This window comes from Triturus cristatus, chromosome 10 (genome assembly GCF_964204655.1).
Source record: "Triturus cristatus chromosome 10, aTriCri1.1, whole genome shotgun sequence".
NCBI lineage: Eukaryota > Metazoa > Chordata > Amphibia > Caudata > Salamandridae > Triturus > Triturus cristatus.
In genome coordinates this window covers 1204041600-1204054158 of record NC_140593.1, presented here as the reverse complement: position 1 = coordinate 1204054158, position 12559 = coordinate 1204041600, and the positions used below count along the sequence as shown (strand labels likewise).

The following is a 12559-nucleotide window of genomic DNA, read 5'->3' as shown; positions in this document are numbered from 1 at the left end:
GGTTCCAGAGTTCTACGGCGTGTCTGTGGACGGAGCGGGTGTTGAGCAGGATGCACTTGAGGTCGCTGCTGGAGTTTGGCTTGGCGGGCGTGGTGCAGGTTCGGAGGCAGGAGAACCTGCAGGTTGTGCAGGTGAAGGGTCCGTGAATGCGTCTTGGGGCGACTCGGCAGCAGGTGGGGTTTCGGCCGGCATTGAGTGCGTTGAGGGCCGTGGCGTCGTAGGTCTGTCGGGTCGACTTGCATCGCTGGGGACCAAGGGTCCTGCCACTGGGCGCGGTCCAGGCGCAGACGGGCTTGCCTTTGGCGCGCCTTCGGCGCTCAATCGGCGCGCCCGCTGCGCGTGACCGCTGCGCATACGCGCGGTCACCATTTATGGCCAAGTGGGAGGGAGGGAGGAGCAGCTGGGAGGCGGGAGCGGGGAGGGCACAAAAGGAAAAGGGGCGTGGCCGCTTGGACGGCGGCGGGAAGGGGGAGCGGGGCGGGCAGGAACAGGGGGACTGAATAACAAGCAACAAAGCCAATACAACAACGTTCAGGGGACAGCAGTGACAACAGTCAAAAGGCAAAAAACAATTAGGAAACGAAACGGTTAAACACACACACGCAAAATACGGCGGAGGGGCAGGGAACAGCGAGGCAGGCACAACGAGGCTGCGGGCAGCAGCGGGGCGAGGGGCACACACACAGCTGGTGGCCGGTGTTTTATATGCAAAGACAGATCTCCTGACACCTTTTTGTATCTACAAAATTAAGAATTTGGTCATTGTAGCCTTATCCTACAGGATGCATACTATTTTCTTTCTTAAGTGACTCTGCAGGCCTTCCCAAAGAAAGGTGCACATCTACTCTTAAGCCTACGAGAGAACCACCATTTCTTGTTCTGCTGTGTGGCAAAAAGGCCCAGCTGAGATCATCTCCACTGCCTCAGGTTGATCTTGGTGGAGCTCCGATTTGTGACAGTCCAGTCGGGAGAGGCCTTGGGTATCCACTTGATTATTATCAAGATCCAGTAGAGGCTTCATTGAGATGCTCATATTAAATGATATTGGTAATTCACTAAGATATCCTGTGCTTTCTTCAACAGTGTGTGAGATCTTGTCTCTCTTTATTTGATGATATAATACACAGAGTTTGGGTTGTCTGTTCTTCAGACCTCCAGCTGATTATTTAACGTGGGCAGGAAGGCATATATGTCAAGCCGGATTACTTGCAACTACAGTACATTAATATGAATTTTTGGGCCTCTTACATATTTATGGGCAACTTCTGCATGTGAGGTACCAGATGTACAATTAAGCATCTGTTGTCATGAGATAATGGAGATGAGGCGGCCTCTCTGCGACAAAAGAGAGTCGGTCAGATAATGTACAGAATTAATGGACAGTCATTTAGGGGGCCTCGACAGAACTGGCAGATTAATCTTTCGCTTAGAGAAAGATGTTGCAGTCTCCTTGGAGACGCATGAGAAAAACAGATGGAGTGGCAAAGATAATACTTACTTGGAAAATATCTGGGCTGCCTCCTCAGCTATACTGAAAAGACAATTACACTTGAATTTTTCGGGACCATACCTTAGGAAGGTAAAGAACACACAATTGTAGCTTTTACTTCTAGAAATTAAGAATTAACCCCTCACCACCTTGCCCACTTGCCTTGGGAGGGCTATGACAACCTAGGAGAGGTTGAAAAAACTTTAACGTGGAAATTACCAATGGCACTACCTCATGGAGAATAAAAACAGTCAGGCAGATATACAGATACACAGAGAAAGCTCTTACTTGGAGAAAATAAGCGCCACCTTCTGGGAGCGACAGGACACAGTGTGGAAAATCCAAGAGAAGAAAAGGCACAGGGTTGCACCTAAAAAGAAAAGGCCCAATGCAATCTTCTCATTCAGCGGGTCTACAAAGTGAACATTGGGCATGAACATGTAGGCAATGCCGGTGAACAGGAAGAACAGGAACCCTGGGAAACGGGGAAGGTAACAGGAGGGGAAATGAAAGAAAGAAGAACAAAAACAAAGAAGTTAGAGATGCCTTTTCCAATCGACAATCTTTATAAACAGCCTGAACATATAGATGATCCAAAAGGAGTGACAAAACCCACAACCAAAGAGTACCTTCACTATGAGGAGATAATTGACAAAGTTAAATGCATAATAAAAGTCTTACAAACTGTAATTGAAACAATATACTTTTTCTCATCGTTTTCGGATCCCACAAGGCCAAACAGTAGAGCTATTCCTCTGAATTCAATAAGCTTCCTTATTCAAGAATTGGACACTGTAGCTAACGGTCAGGACACACAGACCTTACATGATGAATCAAACAGCAGGGCTGTTACGTATTAGAATGCACAGGTTGTACCACCCAAGCCCCAACTTTTCAGCATTCTCTCATTTACAAATCTAAGAAACCTTAGATAGGAGAGCTGGTCATTGGATTACATGACTAGTATAGCTTTCAAAAACAGGGCTATGCTTCGGGTTATACAGATCTCAAGGACATGAGCAGCAAACCTATCTCTCAGATTACACCAATCATCCATGCTAAGGCAAGTCTTTCTCTAGTTACAAAAAGGTTCCTTACCTGTAACTGCACCTCTTCAGCATTGGTATCTTTCATAAATTCAAATGGTTGATTATTCTACTGCGGTCTGGCTGTGAACCCTCGGTAAAAAACAAGTTACTTACCTGTACACTTAGGTCCTCGAGCATTGACATCTTTCCTAGCTTCACATGCTTGAATATTTCACATCATCGTCGAGGTGGAAGTCTCACTGTAATTACTAGTAGTGTAAATCAAAGAGCCATACGGTTAAACCAAAACCAGTGAGACTGTATACCCGTCCATATCATTATAGGTAGACCATACTCTAGCCAATCAGATGGCAGCTCCTGGATTGTTCCTGTCCCTCAGAGTCACCACACCTCAGATTCCAGAGCACAAGTGTACAAAATATATATAATACCAGCCTCTCAGTTAATTAATGTGATGAGTGCCTGAAAGGGGACGAAGGAGAGTTACAAGTGAATCTATGAAAAATATCAATACTGGAGAACCACAGTGTACAGGTTAGTAACTTGTGTTTTTTCCAGTATTGATTCTTTCATAGATTCACATGCTTAAATTAGAAAAGTAAGCAGTAACAAGCTTGCTCCAATGTAGATATCATGCGGAGGTGGGGAAAAATGTACTATTCGCTGTATTCCTACATCTGAACTGTACCAATAATCATAATAATAGTAGTAACAATAATAATATAAGTAACAACAATAATTACTGCATTAATGCTTAGAATATACATAATAATGATAATAATGCTAAAGTAGCTCACCTCTTTGAAACAGATTATGAAGAAGTGCATGACGCACTGCAGCGTCCTGGCTGGAAGTGGCATCTAGATAGTAGTGTCTAGTGAAGGTGCACCTGTTTGTCCAAGTTGCAGCCCTACATATGTCAGGTAGGGATACTCCTGCAAAAAGTGCTGTCGAATTCGGCACACTTTTTGTTGAATGAGGATGAACTTTATCTGCAAGCGGTCTTCCTGCTTTTTTATGGCAAAAAGTTATTGCTGCTGATACCCATTTTGCTAGGCTACTTCCCGCCAAGGCTTGCCCTTTTTGCAGAGGTGTGAAGGCAACTAGAAGTTGGTCAGATTTTCAAAAGCTCTTTGTTGGTTCAATAAAAAATTTTAGGCACTTTTTAACATCAAGAGTATGAAGGGCTCTCTCTGCTGCATTGGTTGAATTTTGGAAGTTCCCTTTTAAAACAATGGGTTCATTAAGATGAAAAGCTGATGGTATTGTAAGTATGAAGTAAGGATTAGTCTGCAAAACAACTGTCTTTTTTGAATTGCAGGTATGGCCTTTGTATTGTAAATGCCTGTATCTCACTAATTCTCCTAGCTGATATAAGGGCTATAAGTAGAGCAGTTTTCCATGAAAGGTATGTGATTTCGGCTGTGTGTATTGGTTCGAAAGGTGCTCGCATTAGCTGAGCCAGGACTGTAATTGCTGCCATGCAATTGGTGGTCTCTTTACCAGTGGGTAAGCTCTAAACAGTCCATGCAGGAATTATTGTAGTAACCTATCTGACCATCGAGACCTTTAAATCCAGACTCTTCTGAATTTTGATACTGCAGTGAGATGAAGCTTAATTGAACTATGCGATAAGCCAGAGTGACCTAAGCTGAGCAGGTATGGTAATATCTGCACAGAGGTTGAAGAGAAAAGAAAGGATGACAATTATTCAAAGAACATCAATTGCAGAACCTTGTTCATTTTGCCTTATATGATTCAGTTGTAATATTTTTGGGCTCTCGCTTTGGGTAGCATGTCTCTGCATTGTTGTGAGATATTCAGCTGGTGGAATTCGTTGTATTCAGGAGCCAGGCAGCTTAATTGAATGATTGTGGATTTGGTGAGTTACATGACAACTCTTCTTTGATAGTAGCCCTGGTATTGGTTTGAGTGGAATGTGTTGCTGTTCGGACATGAGACTAAGTTCTGTGTACCAAAACCGCCTTGGCCACACCTGAGCTATTAGAATAATTCAACACGGTTCCCTCTTCAGCTTGTTGAGGATCTGCAGAATCAGAAGAATTGGTGGAAAGGCGAATGAGAAGATTCCAATACATGGAATCTGAAAGGCGTTCACCCAAGGTCCCTACAGGAAAAACTTACTTGCATTGGCATTCCCATTTTTGATTGAGTGGAGTAGTTAAAAGATCCAAGGTTGGCCTTCTCCACTTGTTGAATATTCTTGAAAGTTTTGCTTGTGATAGTTAACATTCGTCCGCCCACTTGTAACCTGCACATGCTCTACCGTGGATAGTGGCTAAGACCTTGTTCCTCCTTGCTTGTTTAGGTAGAACATTGTGGTTGTGTTGTCCATTCGAACCATCACTGCAGATCCTTTTGTTCTTGGAAGAAAAGCATACAGCCACAAAGTTACCCCTCCTAATTCCAAGATGTTTATATGCTTCTTATTTACCCAGTAAGCAGAAACAATGTTCACAAGGAACTCATTTTCTAAGTTAATTAGTTTCTGCAAGAATGAATATATCCTGCTTGATTTAAACAAAACAAGAAGAGTACAGGATGAAACCCTCGGTCCATAAGGCATACCAATATTATAACAGAGTTTTATGTAAAGACCCACAGAACAGAAATTACATAGTTCTCACTTCAGCCAAAGTGAGTGTAATTTATTTTGCATAACAGTCTTTGCGATACAAAAAAGCATAAAAATATTCTGTATTTGTCTATTTACATTATATACCTTTTCACATTTGAAAGTGATTTGTGAACACCAGTGAAGTGACCATAACCAAACCAGTGAAATAAATGTAGTGCTATTGTAGAACTGAAACGGTGGTTATTGGTAATTTAAAAGAGGAGCCAGTTGAAGATATAGTACAATAAATTCTTCAAGGACAACTCTATGATTTGTTGGGGCTCTCCCTTTTCATTAGTCAACGACATTTCAACCCTCTCGCGGTACGGGGTCTCTTCAGGACAGAGATTCTGGGGGCAATAAAACACAGTGAGGGTGCTCGAATGTAGAAGTCCTTCTTAATAATTGCGGGGTACTTCTCAAGGATGATCCGGATATGCAGTGCTCTTAACACGAAAGCCGCAGCTTGGCTTCAGGTGTTGTTCACAGTAACTATTTCTGGTGTTTGTGGACCTGACCTCCACATTCGACTGTGTTGCCCACGACAAACTCTGGTCTATTATGAACTTCATGGGTGTTGACAGAGCCATTGTTAACTTTTTAAGATATTTATACTAAATCAGCTCGGCTAAGATTCGTTTTGGTACAAGAGGTGAATGTACAAGATCGGTTGATATAAAAAAAAAAGAGTATGTCAAGTGTGCGTACTCTCCCCATTTTATAAATGTATCGACACATAAATGTATCGACCTGCCCCAAATCGGTCACCGGCCAATACCAGTTCTGTTATATGCGGACGATGCGGTGCTGATGGCCCGCACCCCCATGGTCCTGCAGCACCTTTTAGACAATTTTGTTCATTTTATGGAGAATTTGTGGTTATCAATTAATATAAACAAAACTTACGTTGTGAAAGCGGGTCGAAAGTTATATAAGGGGTGTAATATTTTAATAGGAGATGCTATTTTACCTCAAACAGACACCTTCTCGTACTTGGGAATTTTATTTGACGGCATGGGTCACTGGAGGAGCACAGTAAAATCGAGAAGGATGAAGTTTCATAGACCAATTACGGGTCTGTGTAACTTCTCAAGGAAACCGAGCTGTGGGGGCATGTAAATGTGGACTCATTACAGTTGCTAGAAAACGGGTTTCTTAAAAATCTCCTTGGGCTCCCAAGCAGCTGTTCTAATTTTGTGTGTCCTGCGTAATTGGGAGTAACCTATTTAGCAGATCTGATAAAGGTACCGCCAGTTCTCCTCTGGCACTAGATATGGATATCGGACCGTATGGATTTTAATCGTGCAATTGTACAGGACTGTTGTGGCTCTGAGTACGCTTTGAAAATACTGCGGCTAAAATATATTAAGAATTTTATGATTGATATTAGCCACCCTGAATATTATGAAAATCCTGAAACCCTGCAGTATATTATGAGGAATGTTTTAAAAAGAGAATGTTTAAACATCCTAGGGGAAGCAAGATTGAAGGTGGAACTGGTCAAGCCAATTGTACAGCACAACCAAATGGTATTGACCAGTTTTGCAATGCAACCATATTTAATTAATGTTTTTAATGCCCAACTGTTGGAAACAGCCCCACTCCCACTCCGCAGGGTGGTGGTGGACCTTCCCAACACAATGGGGTAGCTTGGCTCGAGTGGTCAGGAAACAGGCACAGTGCTAAGCATACAATACACCCATACAATAACCATGCGTGCATCCGTTCCAAAAACGACTCTACACCGTAAAAATTATGAAAATATTCTTTCTTTATCTTTTTCTCTTAGTTGCTGATTGGAAAAATAAATAGGTCAATCACAATATACAAGTTTCAATTAGTGCAGGTCAAATAAATATTGGCTGTTTGATGAAATAAATAGGGGTGATCATAAATAACAGGGCATAAATACAAGTGCAATATATACAGACAATTAAATACTTTGAGGCAATAAATACTGTATCAATAAATATTGTACACCAACAAGTCCTGTGGACCTATAAATATAGTGCAGCAATAAATAGGTAAAAACTCAATAAATACAGTATCCCCAATAAATAATTACAAGTATACAGCACCCCTCATATAATCAGATGACACTTCACTTCTTAAGGGCTGATTTGGCCCAGGCACAGCTTGTAGGGTTGTGGAAGGCTTGAGGGGGGAGGCTACTCCCTGGCTGGGACAAGGCTGAGGCCTAAACTGAGGTAGATCAAAGGGGGGGGAATACCAATGCCCTGGCTTTCCTTCTCCACACAACCTCTCTAGGTTAGTCCCAGTTCACCCCAGGCACAGTCAGGTAGGTTTCAGCACCTCCCTAGCCCCTTAGAGCAGTCTCTCAGGTCTCCACAGGGCCTTAGGCGCCCTCTACTCCACTTACTGCCCTTTTTCTGATGTTCCGACGCCGCTGGAGTCGTGTCGACGCCGTGAGGCGGTTCCGGTTCGGTCTCGGCGGCCTCGGCACAATGTCAGTTCTTTGTCGACGCCGGAAGGCGGTTCCGGTCCGATGTCGGCGGCCTCGGTTCGATCTCTACCTCCGATTCGACGACGTCGGGCAGTCTCTTCACGATGTCGACTTCGGGCGGCTCCGGTCCGATGGCGCTCTCGGCTCCGATGACGTCGGCCGGCCTGGCCTCGATGTCGACTTCCGGCGACTCCGGGGTGCGATCCTCACCCCCGACCTCCGGTGCTCCTCCTCTCAGGTTCCGGGCGACTCCGGAGTGCGATCCTCACTCCCGACCTCCGGTTCACCTCTACCTCGGTCTCCGACGACTCCGGAGGGCGGACTTCACTCCTCCGATGACGCCGCTCGCTTGACCTCGGTTCACTTCCTCCTCGACCTCTGGTATTCCTCTCGACCCCCGTCGGCGCCCTCTCACGACCTCAGGCGGCTCCGGGTACGACGTCTGCTACCTCAGTCAGCGCCGCTTCTCCACCTCGGGCTCCAGGTCTCAGGCTACTCGACGCCGGACTCCAGGGAAACCAGTTTCCAGGTCAGGATCTTGCTGCTCTCTGCTTCTAAGGCCTGTTCCTGCTGTCCAGGTCCTTAGGATGAGTTTTTCTGTCTTCTTCCCACACAGGGCTATAGGCTGGGATCCATCAGTAGGGACAAGTATCAAGGGTGGGTTTATGGACCCCACTCCAGGCACAAGTTTCCACCCCTGCTGCTTCACTCCTTCCTCCTTCACTGTTGTGCTCCTCTCTCTTCACCAGTCAGGTGCCAACTGCCAGCTCCAACTGCCAACACTCTCTCTTAACCTCCCAACATTCCAAACCGCCTCCAACTGTCACAGAGTTCTGGAATCTCCTGGAATGTTCTGGAAGGTGCTGCTAGGTTCCAGTGGATGCTGGTGATGTCACAGGTGGCCACCATTTTGTGCTCCAGGCCCTCAGACAGAAGTTTCAGGGGTAGCTAAAATGGCTCCCTGAATCTGTAGCAACACGAAAAAGTCTGGTGGTTCCCAAAAAAGGAAAAATTCAAACAGGGTTTGAGGCAAAAGTGGGACAAAATAAATAATGATGAGGAGGGACCACCCAAAGGGCTGACAGGTCTAACACGTGTCCCCCCCAGCTGAAAGTGGGGAGAGCTACCCAACCCCTTGGGAGTTCTCATCACTAAGGCGGAAATACCTTGAGAGACCGTCTGCATTGGCGTGGTCCACTCCAGGCCGATGTTCCACCTGAAAGTCCATCCCCTGTAGGGAAATAGACCACCTCAACAACTTGGGATTCTCCCCCTTCATTTGCATCAGCCAACGAAGGGGTCTGTGGTCGGTCTGAACTAGGAAGTGCGAGCCAAACAGGTATGGCCGCAACTTCTTCAGAGCCCATACCACTGCAAAGGCTTCACGCTCTATTGCACTCCACTTCTGTTCCCTGGGAAGTAGTCTCCGGGATAGGAAGACCACGGGTTGATCCAGGCCCTCTTCGTTGAGTTGCGATAACACTGCCCCAATGCCATGTTCTGATGCATCTGTCTGGACAATGAACTTCTTGGAAAAGTCTGGGGCCCTTAAGACCGGGGCCTCGCACATGGCTTTCTTCAATTTCTCAAAGGCTTGCTGACAAGCCTCCGTCCAGACTACCCGTCGAGGTTGTTTCTTGGACGTGAGCTCCGTGAGAGGGGCTACGATGGTACCGTACCCCTTCACGAAGCGGCGATAGTATCCCGTGAGGCCCAAAAATGCTCGGACCTCAGTCTGTGTCTTGGGGGGTTCCCAGGCCATGATGGCCTCGATCTTCGCCTGGAGGGGTTGCACCGTTCCCCTACCCACCAAGTGTCCAAGGTACACTACCGACCCCTGCCCGATCTGGCACTTGCTGGCCTTGATCGTCAATCCAGCTTGTCTCAGGGCCTGGAGTACAGCTTGCAGGTGACGCAAGTGATCCTCCCAGCTGTTACTGAAGACGGCTATGTCATCCAGATAAGCAGCAGAGAAACTCTCCATTCCGGTGAGGATCTGGTTTACCAGGCGCTGAAACGTGGCAGGTGCGTTCTTGAGCCCAAAGGGCATCACACAGAACTGGTAGTGGCCATTGGGCGTGGAGAAGGCTGACCTTTCCCTTGCTCCATCAGTCAAAGAGATCTGCCAGTACCCAGAAGTAAGGTCAAAGGTACTTAGATATTGGGCAGCTCCCAGCCGGTCAATCAATTCATCCGCCCTAGGGATCGGATGAGCATCAGTTTTTGTCACTGAATTCAGTCCCCGGTAGTCCACACAGAACCTCAGTTCTGGTTGGGCACCCGGTGGTGCAGCTTTCGGTACTAACACCACCGGACTAGACCAGGGGCTGCTAGAAGGTTCAATCACTCCTAGCTCCAGCATCTTAGTGACTTCACTATGAATGCTGGCCTTCACCTTGTCTGACATCCGGTAGATCTTGGACTTCACAGGTGGGCTGTCCCCTGTGTCCACGTCATGGACGCACAGGTGAGTCCTACCCGGGACAAGGGAGAACAACGAAGAGTACTGCCCCAGGACCTGGCGACAGTCCTCCTGCTGTTCAGGAGTTAGAGATGGGGAGAGAATCACTCCCTCCACCGACCCATCCTTTTCTTGAGACGCAAACAGATCAGGGAGAGGCTCGCTTTCCACGTCCTCTCCTCCGTCAGTCACCATCATCAAGATGACTTCGGGCCTCTCGTGGTGGGGTTTGAGGCGGTTGGCATGCAGCACCCGCAGGGGCTGACGAGGGGTCTTCAGGTCCACCAAGTAGGTAGCCTTACCCTTCTTCTCCAACACCTCAAAGGGTCCTGACCAGCGATCCTGGAGGGCACTAAGCTCTCCGGGTTCGATCACCCACACCTTCTGGCCAGGCTCCAACTCCACCGGGTGAGCGTTGTGGTCATACCACGCCTTCATTACTGCTTGGCTGGCTTCCAGGTTGTCAGAAGCTTGCTTCCACAACTTAGCCATTTGGCTCCGGAAGGCCAGCATGTAGCTCACCACATCCTGGGGGAGCTTTCTGGGAGTTCTTTCCCATCCGTCTCTCACCAGGTTAAGAGGTCCACGTACAGGGTGCCCATACAGAAGCTCGAAGGGGCTGAAGCCCACTCCCTTCTGTGGCACTTCCCTGTAAGAAAAAAGTAAACAGGGTAGGAGGACGTCCCATTTCCTCCGCAGGCTTTCAGGCAGACTTCTGATCATGCCTTTTAAGGTTTTGTTAAACCTTTCCACCAGACCATTGGTCTGGGGGTGGTAAGGAGTGGTGAACCGGTATGTCACTCCACACTCCTTCCACATTGCCCGCATATACGCTGACATGAAGTTGGTCCCCCTGTCGGACACAACTTCCTTGGGAAAACCCACTCGGGTAAAGATTCCCATCAGGGCCCTAGCCACAACAGGTGCTGTTATGGTCCTCAGAGGTATTGCCTCTGGGTACCGTGTGGCATGATCCACCAGGACCAGGATAAACCTGTGACCAGCTGATGTTGGTGGATCTAACGGACCCACAATGTCGATGCCCACCCTTTCAAAGGGGGTGCTAACGACAGGAAGTGGTTCCAGGGGAGCTTTCAGCTTCACCCCTGTTTTCCCACTGGCTTGGCAAGACACACATGTCCGGCAGTAGGTATCGGACGACACTTTCATCTGAGGCCAATAAAAGTGTGGGACAAGACGGGCGAAGGTCTTGTCTTGCCCCAGGTGTCCTGCCAAGGGAATCTCGTGAGCCAACTCTAAAAGGAAGGCTCGATAACGTTGAGGAACTACCAAGGCTCGTGACGATCCATGTAGGGGTGCCTTGGGTTCACTGTAGAGGAGGCCATCCTCCCAGTAAACACTGTAGTTCCCTTCAACGTTCCCTGCTGCCTGGGCTTCGGCCTGTCGCCTCAGCCCCTCAAGGGTAGGGCACTCCCTCTGGCCCTGGCAGAATTCCTCCCTGGACGGGCCTCCCTCCACGTGCCACTCGGCCGGGATGGGTAGGTCCTCCAGGTTGGTAACGTCCCCCTCCGCAGACTCCTGGTCCACCACCTCCGGTGGCCTATCCGTCCTACGGGGTGGAGACGCCGAGGCAGGCTCCTCCTGTCCTCGGTTCTTCCCTTGACTGGCAGCCGGCTGGGCCTTTGTTCCAGGCTCCAGCCGGAATGAACTCCCTCTTCGGGTAGTCACGGACCTTGTGCTAACACAGGCCCAGTCAGGTGTACCCAGCATCTCGGTGTGAGTCCGGTATTCCACCTCCTTCCAAGCGTTGTGCTCCATGTCATTGCCCAGCAGACAATCGACTGGCACGGCAGGGCTTACGGCAACTCGAAGTGAACCTGCAACCCCCCCCCATTCAAAGGGAACCTCGGCCACTGGATAGTGACCTGTTCTGCCGTCAGCCATCGCGGCTGGGTGGAGTACATCGGGAATTACCTGCTCTGGAGACACCAGCTGGCTACGCACCATAGTCATACTGGCTCCTGTGTCTCTCAGAGCCTCCCCTCTTTGGCCGTTGATGGTGATCCACTGCCCATACTTTGCGGTATTTGCGGGCACCTGGATCTTAGGAACCATCTCCCGTTCTCCCAGGGACACTAAAGGGACACCCGCCCACTCCCTTCCCTTAGTTAAGGGCATCTCCTCCCCGAGCACTGCACTAGCTGCTCCGGGGGGCTTTCCTCCAGTGGGAGGGGGTGATCGTTTCTGACACTTCGGATCTCCTTTATAGTGTCCAACGCCACCGCACTCGTAGCAATGGACAACCCTTGGCTGCTGACTCTGGCCAGGATTAGGGTTTCTGGGTGGGTTAGCCTTAGAGGTGAATCCTGTTCCCTTCCCTTGGAAGTTATTTTGGGGGCCTTTGGAGAACTCCTTTTTCTTTTCCCCTCCTTCTTTCTTCTGGGGGGCGCCCTGTCCGGCCTTTTGAGTATCCCCTCCAGTCCCCCTTGTGGACACC

The 12559-nt window shown here is 48.2% G+C and overlaps 1 protein-coding gene across 1 annotated transcript in view; it reads right to left on the bottom strand.

Moving 5' to 3' along the window:
* LOC146797065 (adiponectin receptor protein 2-like) overlaps positions 1–12559 on the bottom strand; it is a 324514-nt gene that overhangs the window by 227973 nt on the left and 83982 nt on the right. Inside the window, exon 3 of the mRNA XM_085631498.1 lies at positions 1778–1964. Coding sequence (XP_085487624.1) covers positions 1778–1964 — 187 coding nt within the window. The remainder of the gene's footprint in view (positions 1–1777; positions 1965–12559) is intronic.